The 16038-nt window shown below is 54.9% G+C and overlaps 1 protein-coding gene across 2 annotated transcripts in view; it reads right to left on the reverse strand.

Annotated features, from left to right (window-relative positions):
• Positions 1–16038, reverse strand: part of SDK2 (sidekick cell adhesion molecule 2) — a 256823-nt gene that overhangs the window by 104539 nt on the left and 136246 nt on the right. For both annotated transcript variants that reach the window (XM_072781426.1, XM_072781425.1), the window contains exon 3: positions 3810–3916. In XM_072781426.1, the coding sequence (XP_072637527.1) occupies positions 3810–3916 (107 nt within the window). The remainder of the gene's footprint in view (positions 1–3809; positions 3917–16038) is intronic.

A 16038-nucleotide genomic window follows, 5' to 3' on the forward strand; every position in this document is an offset into this window, starting at 1 on the left:
CTGGGTGACTGCGTAGGAGACACGGCTGGATAGATAGGCGGACAGATAGGCGGACAGATGCAGGAGGTCTGCGGGGCACCCTGCTGGGGGAGCCGGAGGGTGCAGGGCGGACGGTGTAAGGAGGCACCGTTACCGTCCCGCGAGTGCAGGGGGAGGACCCGGGGGAGCACCTCCTTCGCTTCTGCATCGTCCGTGCCTCACCTGCCTTACCCTAGCCGGGCCCTGGGGCGCAGGCAGGGGGGCAGGAGCGTGCCCGCGAGGTGGTGACCGTGCATCCCAGGGCGCCTTCCCTGCTGGGCCTCACGGATCGAAGAAAGCCCGCGCCCCTTTATGATCTGGGTTCCTGGGACAGCCCGGCCAGGTAGGCACTCCTGTTAGCATTCATTTGCACACGCACGGAAGAGGCAGCAAAAGCACAGAGGTCACACAGCTAGGGAGAGGGGGACCGGGGGACGGGTCAGGGGTATACCCGCGGGGCAGGAGAGGGCTGGGGGCAGAAGTGCTGGTGGTGCACCTCGGGCTGCCCTCTGCCTTCTCCAAGCCTCAGTTTCCCCATCTCGAGATGTGGCTCATACCACACGCCTTCCTGCCTCTCAGACCCATGGAGGAAGCGCACACACACATTAAGAGGGAGCAGGGATCCTTCTGGAAGCTTGGCTGTTATCTCCTTTAGCATCTGCTGAGGCATGTGGGCTCAGATCTCTGTCTCTTCCAAGCGTCCTGGGGCACATGCTCCCCTTTCCAGGGGGACAGAGGCCATGCTTCTCCCTCTGTCCTGCCCTCTGCACACACACACACACACACACACACACACACACCAGGCTCCCAGGGTCCCAAGCTATTCAGTGCCCAGGCTGGGGCTGGACACCACACTTTCCGGCCCCCCTCCCCTTGGCATGGGCATGTTTTAGGCTCCAGAGAACCCAGGAGCTGCCTGTGAGCATTTTCATCTGCTCATTTCTGCTGACGGCCAAGAAGAGGGCATGACCCGCACCCCGTGGTGTGAGATGACGTTCATCCCAGCTGGACGCAGCATCCATTTGCGGAGCTGTCTGGACATGGATATTACAGTGCAGGGCACCCCCCAGTTCCATGTGAGTGCTGACCTCAGCAGGGGATCCCCCTGCCTCCCCAGCCCCTTCTCATTTCGATTCACCTCGTCCTGACCTTAGAGGGCAGTGTAGTGAGTGGGGGTGTTTTGGAATCTGGGCTGTGGTGGGTTCAAGCCCTGCTCTGGTACTTCCTCATTGTGTGGCTTAGGCAGTCACCTCACACCCCATCCCCACCCTCGCCCCCGTCCCCACCAGCCTTGCAGGATAAGGACAGGAGAGAATGGTGTGCACCGCCCAGCACAGCAACAGATGGGAAAGAGCGAGGTTGTGGGTGGGGGTGGTTTGGCCAGGTCTCACCTATCCCCACACCCAAGGATCCTGGAAGGAGTTTTGGGGGATGGGTAATAGGTTGGACAGCAAATTCTTCAACATCCATAACTAGAGAGTGAGACTCTCCCCACCACCCCTGCCCCACCGCCGATGAGACAAATATGGCCAGCAAGGGAAGGAACAGGGAGGTGAGTTTCCTTTCTCCATCCCAGGCCACTAGGGTTGGGTGAAATCTTCATTAAATTGTTGGGATGAGTGTTTTCCTCAACGGCCGGGTGGAGTTCCCAGGGCTCCCCTAACTCCTCTGGCTTTAGGTGCAAAGGGCTGCAAATAGGGGCTTCCACTTGATGATGCTATGGAACAAGGCAGCTCGGTGCATCTGAGGAGTGGAGCTTGGTCCAGGAGCTGCAGCTGGTGGTCAGGAAGGGGGTGAACCTGGGTTTCCCCACTCCGTTCCAGTCCCTCGGGCCCTTCCAGGTACCCCCTGCTCTCTTCCAGGGATGGCTTGTAGCCACATGGGCACAGCTAAGCAGTAGCCCCGTGCAGCCTGGTGGCGACGATGGTTGTAACCGTGTCCCGAGGGCCCCTGAAACCCAGGGTGACACATGGTGGCTTTGAGAGCACACGGATGCCCCCGGGAGAGGCAGCTGAGGGGCCGACGATGGGCTGATGCAGGGCACAGGTGCAAGTGCCAGCTCACGGCCCTGAGTTTGGCCAGAACGGTGGGTGTGCCAGAAGCCATTCCATTCAGCGGCCTGTTTCTTTTTTCCTTAACACGATACTACAGAATATTAATTGCAGCAGTAACTCTCACTGACTGGAGGTGTATTATTTGCAGGCACATGAGCTCAAGGAATTCTCTGGAGGAGCCTATACTATCGGGGACATTGTGTCCTGGATGGCATTTCAAACTACTCGCACACAGACATGCACACCTATGTGATCACCAGCACCTAGGTGAGCAAAGAGGCAGACCAACCTCAGCATGCACATTTGCATGCACATGTGCACACGCGTATATGGATGCATGTCTATGCACACATGTGCACACACATGTTCTCTCCCAAACGCATGGGACAAAGCAGCAGACTGATGTGCACCCACCCGTTTGCACACACGTGCGTGAACCCACACTCATGCACACACACTTGCACGCACCCGGGCATACGCATGCACGCGCCGTCTCTCTGGAGGCTGGCTGATGGCTCTGCCCCTGCCCTGCGGGGCGCTGGGCACTGGCTAAATGAAGCTCCCCGGGAGCTCTCCAGCCGCTGACAGTGCCCTGATCCATCATTTTAATTCAGGGCTTTTCCGCTCCTCTGAGTGAGCTGAGTTGCCTTTAGTGCTGATTTATGGAGACAATCCGTCCTCCACTTTTGATTACGGTTGTTTTCCATAATTATTATCAACACTCTTTGCCTCGCTTGAGGTTTCCTTTTAGATGTCTCTCCCCTACTTCTGTTCAAGTAGCAAGCTCTCTCCTGGGCTAATTCAGAGGCGAGCCCCTGTAGGCTTTAGATGAGAAGGTGTTCTTTTTTTTTTTTTTTTTTTTTTTTTTTTTAAATTTCAAGGCTCACTAAAGCTTTCCACACTCCCATGTCCCACTGTGCAACCTTGGACCTCTGCCCCTGGAAGAACCCAGAATGAAATAGCCCATAATGAGACTCATTTCTAACACACAGCAGCTATTTTAGGATGGGGAGCAGGCCTGGGAGGGGGATGCTGAGCCTCAGGGGCAGGGTGTTGATTGGTGCTCTGGGGCCCTGGTCCCTGAGACACACTTGGGATCTCCTAAAGCTGCCTTCCCTTCTTCCATTTGAGAAAGTCCTTCCGGAGACTTGCAGGGGCCTACTACTTTACTGTAGGCTCACCTGGCTCCTCCAGGAACCTGGATTTGTCAGTCTGCCCCCCACCTTCTAAGGGTCATGGGGCCAGCACGAGGCATCTCCCAATGACCCCGAGGATCATGGGACCCAGTTGCTGTTGGTGCTCCTGGGCTGAACGAGCTGGGGGATAGGAAGGTCAAGGTCATGGAGGGTACCAGGAAGTCGGCAGAGAAGAGTGTCATAGCTGGAGAGGTTCAGGGAGGCCATCGTGAAAACGGCAAGTGTGAGGCCCAGCCAACCCCAGAGGAGGCCCTTGAACCAAGTGATGAGGGCCCCCTTTAAAAAGAGAAGCAGCTGGTCCCATGAAAAGAGGGTTGAACGCTGAGCCGACAGATAGATGTCTGTGTCCCTTATCAGCGCTGTAGCCCCGAGAGCACCTGTCAACCATAAAACGAGGACACTCCCCAGAGAGGCACCCAATGAGCAGAGAAGGCTACAGCTGGGATTTGGCTCTGCCCAGAGCATGGTGGTGGGTGAGGACCCTGCAGATCCTCTCCCGCTTCACACCCCTCCCTGCCCCCAAGTCACCCGTCGTACTCACAGGCCACCTGGACCTCGGTTTGCCGCTGCAGCAGAGCGCCCATCCGGTTACGCACGATGCAGCGGTAGAAGCCTGCATGGGTGCGGTCCAGGCTGGTGATCATGTACCTGGGGGGCAGATGAGACAGCCAGTGAGCAAGTCGGGCGGGTGCAGGGATGCACATGTCAGACTGGGGTCAGAGGCTGGAGGCGCCAGGTCACCCTCTTCCTGAATGGAGCGCACCGGGGACTTCTGGATTCTCTTGGCCAGGTCTTGGTGTCACAAGAAGGTCCTTATCAACAGAAAAGTCCCTCCCAAGGGCAACCAGGCTCTTTTGCTCAGGTACTAGGGAGTAGTAGCCTGCACTTTCCCATGGACAGGAGGTGCTATGCTTGAGCCCTTGACCCTGGCGGTGACCAGGCCTCCCAGGACTGAGGTCCTAGGCTGGTCCTATGCTGGAGGCTGCTGCCCTCCCTTGCCTGTGACTCGCATGACTGGGAAAGATGGGGGCATTCTATTTTGGCCAGGCCCAGGACTGTCCTATAAATATTGATAGAAATGGATGGGGGTGACAGAGGCAGGGACGTTCACACACTTCTCCAACTGCTTTGCATTATCCCACCCTTAAAGTTACAGACAACTCCACTGCAGGTTTGTGGAGGGAAAAGGGAGAGCCTTCCGAGCAGGACAGGTTGGCTTTCTGTAGGTGTGGGCGCTGAGACTGGGATGCACAAGCTGGAGGTAGACTCCGGGGAGCCTGCCCTGGGAGCACATGACTGGCCCAAAGAGCAGCAGAGTCTGGAGTTGGGGGAAAGGTAGCTGGAGAGCAGATGTGTGGTGCACTGACCTGGCTGAGGCAGGGGGGAGGCCAGGCCAGGTCCGTGGGAGGAGCTTCTGGCAGGTAAGACATGGGCAGGTGGTGCTCTCTGGTATGGAAGGGGCTAGCTCCCCTGGCACCCCTCTGTGATCACCTTTCCCATCCTTGGGCAATGAATGGCCCAGTAGGGACCTCAAAGGATCAAGGGGCTGGTGCCTAGGACATCTACCCCATCCTTGGGTGTCGGTTTGCCCAGGTGACTGGGTGGGTAAGTTCATTGCCATCTGCCCCTAGCTTTGCCAACCCTGGGACAGAGCAACCTTATTCTCAAGTGTTGCTAAGTTTTCTTTTACACGAGTTCCAACTGGGGCTTACCACCACCATCACCCCCATCACCAGCACCATCACCAGCACCATCACTACCACCATCACTACCACCATCAGCACCATAACCACCACCATCACCCCCATCACCAGCACCATCACTACCACCATCACCAGCACCATCACTACCACCATCACCACCACCACCAGCACCATCAATACCACCACCACCACCACCAGCATCACTACTATCACCACCTCTACCATCACCAGCACCACCACCACCATCACCATTACCACCACCACCACCACCACCACCACCACCACCACCACCAATCACCACCATCACCATCTCACAACAGTGAAACAACCACGACCACTTTCTGAGCCCCAACTCTCCATCTAAACATGGTATTAAGTATTTTTTCTACATTTTTCCATTTCATGCAGCAGTTCCCAGACTGTTGGATATTATGGAGCAGTAACACTTAAAAAAATGGGCTTACCATAAGATCATCAACTTTTTACTTTGCCAAGTAAGATCATTCAAACCAACCAGCCAAAAAGCAAACAAACAATCTAGCAACCAGAAACTTAAAAAAAAAAACAAAAAGATAATATTAAAAAGTGCCAGGCAGGGAGAGAAAAATAAGTAGAAATGGTCCTCATTTTATCAAAAAAGGACATTCTAAGGTCATAGAGAAGAAATGTAATCTCAGGATAAAAGCAATTTTAACAAATTTTAAACTTAAATCTTATGCAAATCCCCTATACTAGCTTCACTTTCCTGGTCATATGTGAACAAGGGCAAAGAGCTGTGGGGTTACCTACGAGAGTCCTTCACCTAATCCTTGGAGGGGGTACTTTTATCAGGTCCCCCATTTTAGAAGAGGGGAGCCTGAGGTTCAGAAATGTTTCATCAGGCAGCCCCTGTGGCGCAGTGGTTTAGTGCGGCTGGCAGCCTGGGGTGTGATCCTGGAGACCCGGGATCGAGTCCAACGTCGGGCTCCCTGCATGGAGCCTGTTTCTCCCTCTGCCTGTGTCTCTGCCTCTCTCTCTCTCTCTCTCTCTGTCTCTATGAATAAATAAATAAAATATTTAAAAAAAGAGAAATGTTTCATCACTGACAGGCAGTCTCACAGGTGGTAAGAGGCAGGGCCAGGGTCCCACAGAGCCTGCCCGACCCCAAGCTCAGCTGCTAACCAGTTCAACACAGACGTCATATTCCCAAAGGCCCCCTTTCCATCCTGGGACTGCACGAGCTCCAGACTCCCAGATGCTCTGGCTCTGGCTGTGGCTCTGCAGCATGATTCAGAACCTTCTGGCCGTTCAAGCCTCTTATCTCTGCCACCGGCTGCAGTTCTTATCTGTCCCTCGTTACTGTGCACGGTGTGATGGTGGGGAGATAGCAGGCGCCCAGGCTCTGGCAAATTTCCCATTCTCCTTCCACTCCATCCTCAAGCCCGTTACCACTTTCGCTGGCCTCTGCCGCGGGGAGGGGAGATAGCTTTGGGGGGAACTGTTTGGGTCTCGAAAACGATGGGGTGACCTGAGAGGAGAGATGGAAAGCGAGATTGGCTAGAACAGCTCTCTATCTTTGAAAATGGAATCAGATTTTATTAAAAAGCTCCAGGGAGAGGAAAATGAACAGAAATGGCCCCCAAAAAACTAACAAAAAGGATGCTCAACCTCCGTCACAATGAAAGTCCAATCAAAACAAGACAGTGTTCACATATCAGACTGCCAAAGACATGTTTGATCACACGCAGCGCTGGCCAGAGTGAGGGGGAGGGGAGGTGTACCCTGGATCAGCAGGTGGAAGTGCAGAGTGGTCCAGCCTTGGGGACAAAATCTATCCAAATGAGAAGAGGCAAGCCTTTTGACCGAGAGGCTGCGCTCCTGCGAGCCGGCCTCTTAGATATACTGCAAAAATGTGGCAAAAAGAAAAACCAGGTGTAAGGATGCTCACAGCAGCATTGCTTCGAATGGCAGAGATAAACACCCAGCCAGAAGCCACCTAAATGTCCGTCAAGAATGCAACTGGATCGGTTGCCGATGCTGCAGCCGCAGAATGAGTGAGGAACACCTGTATGAGAAAGGATGGTCTCCGAGATGCACAAAGCATGGAAAGGAAGTCCAGGTTGGAGAGGGAGAGATGTTTATTGAAATAGCCACGTGAGGAAGGAAGAAGCCAAGCAGTACCACGGGCTGAGCGTCAGGGACCAGAGTGACAACGGATGGCTACGGCTCTCCATGAGCTGCTGTGTGTTGACACAGGCTACCAAACCCTTAGTTTAATGTTTAGGATCACGCGAACTTGACCCAATAAAAATAATTTCAGTTTGTGGACCAAAAAAAGGGAAAAGAGTAGTGTAAAGGGCATGATAAGTGAAATAGTATGTAAGTGAAATAGTATGTACATTTGTATGTATTTGCATATGCATGATCACAGGTACAAAAATGCATATATTTGCACATGACACAGGTGCCTAAGATGTATATATTTGCATACACATGCTCCACACACATAAACTGTTTTCCAGGCAGATACTCGATGGATACCTGTTATCTCCCTTTTTGGGGAGAGGTGCTGGGTGGGGAGGGAGGGAAACGTCTTCTTTTTGATTTTATGTCTTTCTATGGCATCAGAATTTCTTTCGTTGTATGCATATATAGCTTTTATTTTTAAAGTAAAATGTAAAAATGCACTTTGAGCATATAATTTAAGTATACATTATAAAACAGACACCAGGGACTCCTTGGATGCGGGTTTGTTTGCTGATGTCAGTGATGCGTAGTGAAATTTAAACTTTCATAAAAGTAGATTTCTGCAGAAGGCTCTACGTCTGTCTGCTTCAGCCAGGAATTCCCCGCTCCCCCCCACACCCCGGGGGCAAGGGCAACTGGCTGCAGGCCTGTCGCTCCCCCAAGGCCAGAAGAGGCGCATTGGCCCTGGGCCTGGTCGGAGTTGAGGCCAGGGGCTCGCTGGCCTAGCAGGAGTGGGCTGCAGCCTCCTCTCCTTCCTCCAGCCTCCCTCTCCTCCCCGCCTGGGAGACCTATTTCTGGCTGGTTGGCAGCATTATTTAAAGTAACAGTTCCGCCCACTGCCTTTCCTACCAGGGAAACCCGCTTCCCTCCACCCCAGTTGCAGCTTCGGTCTCCCTGCCTCCCAGGCGGGTGGACGAGGCGGCTGGCCAGCACCTCGGCTTGCAAATCCAGCGCGCTGTACGCAGCCTCGAGAACGGTAACAGCGACGCTCATTACCCCTGAAATGCTCCCTCCTGGACCCCCTGGACACGCTCAGCCCACGGCTCCGTCTGCCCCATCCACCTGCGGCCGCTGGCCTGGCGGGGAAGTGAGTGAGCCCAGCCCTGTCGGGTCGCCTCCAGAGGCAGGGGCATGGACCGAATGCCCTGTACAGCAGGGCCCACACCTGACCTGCCCGAGGAGTATGGCATCGAAGAAAGCACTGGAGCTTCTGACTCAGGGGAGTTTAGGCTTGACTTTGCCCTCTGCTCTTAGGAACGTGGGCTGGGCACGTTATGGAACCTTGCAAGCCTCAGTTTTGCCATCTGTAACGTGGGGACGGCGATGGTCGTCTTTCCTTATAAGAGGCCCCGGACATAACTGCCAAGCGTGTGGCAGGTGGCGCACAAATGCTTGACAGATGAGGGAGCGGGTGTGTGAGTCACTGGTGGGGAGAGGAAGGTAGGGGTGAGGTGGGGAGGTTCAGAGAGGAAGACAAGGTGGGTGTCGCAGAAACCGCCCACCGGAGTGGGGATCCATGAGGGGCTCCAAACCAGGCATCAAGGGAGCACAGATTCCCTTGACTGGCAAATTCTTCAGCTTTCCCACAGACGTGTGAACCCCAACTGTCACCAGACACCGCTGAAGGACCCCCCCCCCGCCTTGGTTACCCGATCCTCTTTATTGGCAAAGGGGCCTCACTCAGTCCTTCAGCTGCCAGGAGAGGATGTGCCCTTAGGGACACGGAGGACAGTGAAAATGACAGATCCCCTTCCAGAAGCTGCTCCTCTCAGCCTCCTGACCCCAGTGAACGTCTTGCCACCAGCCTGACCTCCCAGCCTCCTGGTCCCCTCTGCCTGTGTCCTCTGGGTACAGGGGGAGCCTGGCTCCTCTGGGGATGAGCAGCAGTGACCGTGGGGAAGAGGCACCTCTTCCTGCTTGACCTGCAACTTTATTCTCCCTCCGACGACAAAGAGTCGCAGGGTAGTGGCTCCAGGGACTGGGGAGCACCCAGAAACACCCACCTCGAGGTCCCCTTGAAGGACTGCGTATTTATTGATGTCTTATAGGAAATACATTTGCAGGACTCAAAGGAAAAAGGGAAAGGCACACAGGAAACATCTCTCCCGTCCCTGTCACTCCCAGTTCCACACACACACACACACACACACACACACACACACACGCTGACTAGCTTCCTGAGTATCTTTCCAGAACTTCTTTAGGCAAACACAAGCAAATGGCAATTCACGATCCCTCCCCTTTGCAGCAGGTGACTCGGCCTCCCTAGGCTGTTCTGCGCCCTGCTCCATGTGTGTGACAAGGAGATCCTTCCATAGCTGCGCGTGTGTGCACGTAACTGAGGCTTCCCGACAGGGGTGAGGAAGCCTCGCTTTGTCCCAGATGGAGCAGGCGGGGGTGGGGGAGAGCCCTGGGGAGCACTTGGTGGGGTGGGAAGGGAGGCACACAGGATCCCTGTGCCCTCGGGACCCGCCGGCTCAGTCCTCTCCCCCGAGATGAAGAGAGGAGCTCAGGGTGCAGGGCGCACGGCGATGCGGGGAGGAGCCAGGACAGATCAATAAATGGACTTTCAGAGACACAGGCTGGGCAGGGAGAAAATGAGGACCTAACGGACGTGGCATCTTCTCCGGCGCAGGGGGGAAACACACCGTGCCCTCTCTGGTGCGAGTCCTTGAGTGTCACAGTTGATATTTAAAATGATTCTTACTCGCATTAAATAAGATATTTCAATTCCACGAAGCTGTCAGGAGCTGATGCGGACACCAGAAATAATAGGCACACTCTCCTTGTATTGTCCTCGTTAATAAATCAGACGCCGGGAGATGCACGCGCTGATGCTCACATGGAGGGAGGGTGCGTGTGTGCACGTGCACACATGGGACACTCACGCACCACTGCACACCTGCCCATGCATGCTCCTGTGCTTCCACCCACGTGCATGCCCATTCATGCATACATGCACAGAGTAGTGTACACACAAGTGCACTCATGTAGCTTCCAAACACACATGTTTGCATGCACTTGCACCCAGCACATGAACACTCAAGCACACACACACATGTCTGCCTGCATGTGCATGTGCACACACTGTGCATATGACCATACATACCTGTGCGCACTCACACAAGGCACACAGTGTATACACACATGGACACATGCACGCTCACACAACCAGGACACACACTCATGCATACACATGTGCACGCACTCCCACATGAATATGGGACACACAACGGGGCACACCCACTCGCACTCTTGCAAACACCCTCATGCACGTGGGTAACATTCCGGGATGAACCCATGTCCAGCCACTCCTATCTCAGGTCACCCAGAGCACCCCAATCCACCCGGCTTGGGTACAGGCACGCTCCCTCTCACACTGAGGCCACGGGCACTCTGGGCTGCCTCATTCAGATGCGCTCAGGACACATGGATGTCCAGTCACGGACATGCACATTCTCTCCCACCAAACCACATCTTCTAAGCGCAAGGGAGCCTCCAGGGACGTAGGTTTCTAATCACTGACCCTTGGTGCTAGGGCTCTTCTCTCGAGGCATTTTGTGTGGGGAGGAGGGAGGCTGGAAGGGGGGGACTGAGGTTTGGGGCACACAGATCCCCCAGCTGTGCCTCTTCCCTGAGCTCCCTCACTAAGGTCTGGGCTCTCTGTGACTCACCCACTAGACCTCTTTTCCTCAAGTGAGCTGTGCTTGGGATGGAGGGGAAGCAGCTGAGCCTCTATATTCCCTGGGGGGCAATGGGGGCTCTAGGCTGCTGCTTGCTGCCTGCAGGTGTCACCTCAGATAGCTGAGGGTGACCCAGGCTGGGGGGACAGTGGCGGGTGGCTGAACTCCGGACCCAGGCTCCCTTCCCTCTTCCCAGGGGCTCTTGGGCAACAGGAGAGGCAGCGAGTCCAGGTGTGTGTGTGCCCGCATGTACGTGTGTCCTCGCAGACCTGAGGGCACACACCCCGTGCTCCTTCCTGCACCAGGGAGGCAGCAGGCACTCCAAGCACTGGCCTCTGGGTCGGGGGCAGGCTAGAAATGGGCCCCGCATCATGGGTTTGCTTTGGCAAAGAGTCCTCAGGAAAGACAGCAAAACTCTCTCCAAAGTGATTTAAAGGGGAAAGTACATGTACCAGAAAATAGATAATAGTAATGTGCCGTTATATAATTAACACAATTAGCAGTAGGATAAAAAGTGTCGTGTATTTAACATATATCAACTCAGCTAATATTGCTCGCGGTGCTGGAGGAGGCTCATGCTAACAGGAAGCTCAGCCTATAGATGAGAAAACTGGGCCCAGAGTAACTAAGTAACCTGCCCCAGGTCACACAGCGAGCAAGTGCCTAGTGCACAGGGACCGTCTAGTACTTAGAGAGGATGTACCTCACCTGGATGCACACCCGAATAGTCTGGGGTCTCTTCTTTCTGGGGTTTGCTTTGAAGAGGGAAGTGCTGACTATCTACACTCGGCCCCTTAGGCACAGAGAGACTGTTGTTGAAGGAAGTGAGGAGCTTCGGGGCAGGACCCAAGGATTTGGTGTGCGGCACGTTCCAGAGAAGGCTGGTGCCCAGGGCTGGCCACTCCGGGATCAGTGGGGGGATGCAGGGTCAGGGCGGGACTGCCCAGGAAAACTCCTTAGTGGGACTTTTGGTTATGGAAAGGGATCAGGCCGGAGAGGCAGTGGGAACACAGCTGCACTGTTCTGCGTGATGCACTCACTGGCACGTCGTGTTTTCCCTCCGGCAGTAGCCTGAAGGATCCTGAATTCATGGGCAGGTGGGGGTCAGGGTGGGGGGCTTCTGACAGGGAGAGACAGAGAAACAGACAGACAGACACGGAGGCAAAAGCTGCCCCCGCACAGGAAGTAGATGGATCCTGAGGACGGCTGGTCCTGGGAGGATGATGTCAGGAAGCTACACCCTGTGGTGAGGGCTGGCAGGGCAATTCAGAAACAGTGATTTCTGTTCTTCTATTTTAAGCAGTTTCTGTCCTGTGCTGTAATTCCCCTCCCACATCTTCGGTAAGAGTGTTACGCACCCAACTGGCTTGTGCTAATGGCGCTTCGGGGAAGGAAGGGAGCTGCTGTGTTCCGGCTGGGGGAGGGGTCGCCCCCAGAAGGGAGGCTGCAGCCTGGGTGGGTGGGTGGGGGTGGCTGAGCCAGGCCTGAGGGTCCTCTGGAGCTGGAGCAGGTGCAGGCCAGGGGAGCATGGTTGTCCCTGGGGTCCTCGGAAGGTGTGTGGCCGTCATGGACATTTGGATAGTGGAGGATGTAGGTACAGCAGGTGCCTCCCCGACCCCGGACCTGGAGGACTGCACGGTGGAGGGGGCCACAACAGACAGGAGGGGAGGACACCTGACTCTGATCACAGAATACGGGGCACATGGTCGCCGGGTCACAGGTGTCAGGGCTACGCACTCCTCTCTTCCTGCCTCAGCTCATCTCCTGTGGCTGCAGGGGGGTGTCTGGAACCTCGGGAGCACCGGGCCCCCCTCTAGGTGCAGGTGAAGAACAGACATGCAGGAGCAGCCAGGACCTGGTCACATCTGCAGCACCTGCATCCCTGCCGGGTCCCCGCAGGCTTGGGAAGACCCCCGCCTCCGAGCAAGTGGAAAGATCCCTGCTGGCCCCACTCTCCAGCTCTACCAAACTTCTGGCAGTTTCTGAGGAAAACAAGCTGCCCCTCACCTGTCCATGTGCAGCCCCTCAGCCCTCAGGGTCCCTCTCCGCTTTCCGCTAGGACTGTAAGCGCCCTCGGGCCGGTTAACACACTCCTTGCCTGCTGCCCTAAGGCCCTTGGTCTGTAACAGAGCTAATTTACTTTCTTTTGAGATTTGCAGGCCGCTGGCCTTGGGGAACGAAGGACCAGAATGTTCCTAGGCCACAGAGGGCGGCAAGTCTTTGAAGCCGCCCTGGCTTTCTGATTAGTCCAGCAATCTTTTAGCAAAATGTTTTTCTTTTTTGAGGTCACACAATGACTTTACTGACCTCCCTTTGCGCAGCTGTAGACCTTGCCCTCCTGCACATAAAGAACAGAACACTCGTGTGCTCATCGCCAGGCTCTCTTGCACAACGCACCCCCCGCCCCCGTCCCAGGTATCAAGGAACTAGAATTTCTTGCACAATCCCCAGCATCGAGATAGCTCTCTCTGTGGTATCAAGTCTGCATACAATCAAAAAACGTCACAGACCACTGTACTCTCTTAACTGACTAAACCCCTCTCAAAACCTCTGGGCCCAGCGGAAACCTCGGAGTTGGCCTTTGGACAAGAGTTCACCTTCTCTCCAGGTGGCTGGCCTCCTGAATAAAGCTCCTTTCCAATCAGATCTTGTCTCTTGAGCATTGGCTTTATTTTGTCTTTTTTTAAAAAAGATTTTTATTTACTCATTAGAGAGACAGAGCAAGCACGAGCAGGGGGAGAGGCAGAGGGAGAGGGAGAAGCCAGTTCCCCACGGATCAGGAAGCTCGATGCAGGACCCTGGGATCATGACCTGAGCTGAAGGCAGATTCTTAACCGACTGAGCCACCCAGGCGCCTGAGCATTGGTGTTTGAGCGACAGGCAGCCAAACTGGGGTTTCGGGAACAGGATGTCCCCTCCAGGAAGTCTTCTGGAACACCCCCTGGATTGTTCCAGAATTCTCTCCTGCCAGAGCTGGAGGATTTGTCGCAAGTTAATATAATGTCCTACGTACTTCTATGTGTCTCCTTGAGACCGTGTCTTGTACCCTGTCCCACGTCTTGTTCCACTGTCTCGTGCCTGAAACAACACATGCTCAATGCACATTCTCTGGATGAGTGGATGAGATGGCCATTGCGGAAGGCCACAGAACGCCCCTCAGAGATGTCCACATCCGAATTCCCAAAGCCTGTGAATACGTCACCTTAGAGGAAATGATGGGTGAATTGGGTCCCCGCAAAAAGATACGCTGACATCCTAACCCCAGTACGTGTAAACCTTATTCGAAAACAGGGTCTCAGCAGATGCAGTTAGTTAAGATGAGGTCATTAGGGTGGGTCCTCATCCAGTATGACTGGTGACCCTGTAAGAAGAGACGCAGACACAGACACTGGAGCCATGGTGCCATAGGCCAAGGAGTGCCAGCCAACCAGAAGCTAGAGGAGAGGCATACAGCGCATTTCCCCTGCAGCCTTCAGAGAGAGGGACCCTGTGGACACCTTGATGTTAGACCTCCGGCCTCCAGAACTGAGAATCAAGGTCTATTGTTTTAAGCTCCCCCCCCCACCCCAGGTGGTGGCACATTGTGACAGCAGCTCTAGCAAAGTCACGCACACTGCAGCAGGGACTCTGCAGCTGTGATTTAGTTGCAGACCTCGAGATGGGGGCATTATCCTGGATTTCTTGGTGGGATCCATGTGATCCAAAGTGTCCTTCTGAAAGGGCGATGTGGGGAGAAAAGCCCAGGCTGGAGGCTGGCGAGGCAAGAGCTGAGGGATGTGGGCGGCCTCTAGAAGCTGGGAAAGGTGAGGAGGGGAGGGGTTTTCTTTCCTCCTGCTTCCAGCAGGAAGGCTGTCCCATCGAAACCTTGATTTTAGGACTTCTGACCTCTGAAACTGTAGGAGGACCCATGTGCTTTAAGTCACTAGGTTTGTGATTATCTGTTACATCGGTGGTGGGAAACTCATACAGCCAGATCCCCTCCAGGCTGGGGATGGAGCCAGGGCCAGGAAGGTCTCTTGGACACTGTGGGAGGGGTGCAGAGGGTGGGATGATGCTGGACACCGTCCATCCTCTGCAGACCCCTAAGCAGCCTGCAGGCATGGGGCTGAGCTGGGCTGGATGCAGAATTGCTCGAGGTGGCCGCTCAGACGAGACACAGCCCAGCGGCTTGGACGGCCGCCTTCTGATGGATGGTTCATCTGGGAGGTGCAGGACCCTCTGCAGGGCCTCCTGTCCCTGCCCCGGACTCCCTGCGACCCGGGAGTCCTGTGTGCAGCCCTGAGCCTCCCTGCTCCACCAGGCGAAGCCGAGATGCTCAGATTGATCCCAGGGGCCTGTGGTCAATGAGAGGGTTGGTGGCATTATTGAGCTGGAGACTGCTAACACCATGACAGTCCAGGCCAGAGCTGACTGGGGACGTTGTCTGTCCCCACCGTGACCTTCTGGGCCAATTAACTGCTCTCAATGGACAAGGGAAAGGACTTCATTAACGGCTGCCTTCAGCAGGGTCATTCCCACAGACTCTGAGCTAGAAGGAGGTACCAGGGGAGGAGGTCAGGGCAGGCCACTCAGCACCTACAGGTGGGACCATCACTGAGGGGAGAGTGAGCAGGGGCCATCCTCCACGCTCTCGTAACAACGATAAAAGCATCTGGTTCCAAGCAAACACCTGAAGTACATTATCGGGGTCACCTCCACAGTTTGTGCAAGGGAAATGATCCCTACCCCGTTTTATAGCCAGGGACCTGGGCTCAGAGAGATGGAGCAAGTTGCCTAGGTCACCCAGCCAGAGGGCAGCAAAGTGCATGCAATGAATGTCAGGCCCATCGGAACCAATCCTGCCCCACGCCTGCCCTGCACCCAGCACCCTCACTGGTCAGCGGGGCACATCTCAGAGGGAAACGTGTCCTGGGAGCTGCCCAGACCTGCCCTGACCCCCCAGGGCCCCAGCACAGAGCGTCATCTAAGAGCCAAGAGTAACAAGATCTGGGATCATTTTGCAAAGTGCAAAGTGGGATGGGACACAAGGTTGATTTCTGGGAGCAGAGAGAAAGGGACAGAGAAAGTGAGACCTGTCTGGGCTCATGGAGTTCAAACTTGCAGATGTTTCAGGGTGGATTTTCAAGGAATGACTGAAAGGGAAGGAATCCTGAGGTTT

This window comes from Canis lupus, chromosome 16, assembly GCF_048164855.1.
Source record: "Canis lupus baileyi chromosome 16, mCanLup2.hap1, whole genome shotgun sequence".
NCBI lineage: Eukaryota > Metazoa > Chordata > Mammalia > Carnivora > Canidae > Canis > Canis lupus.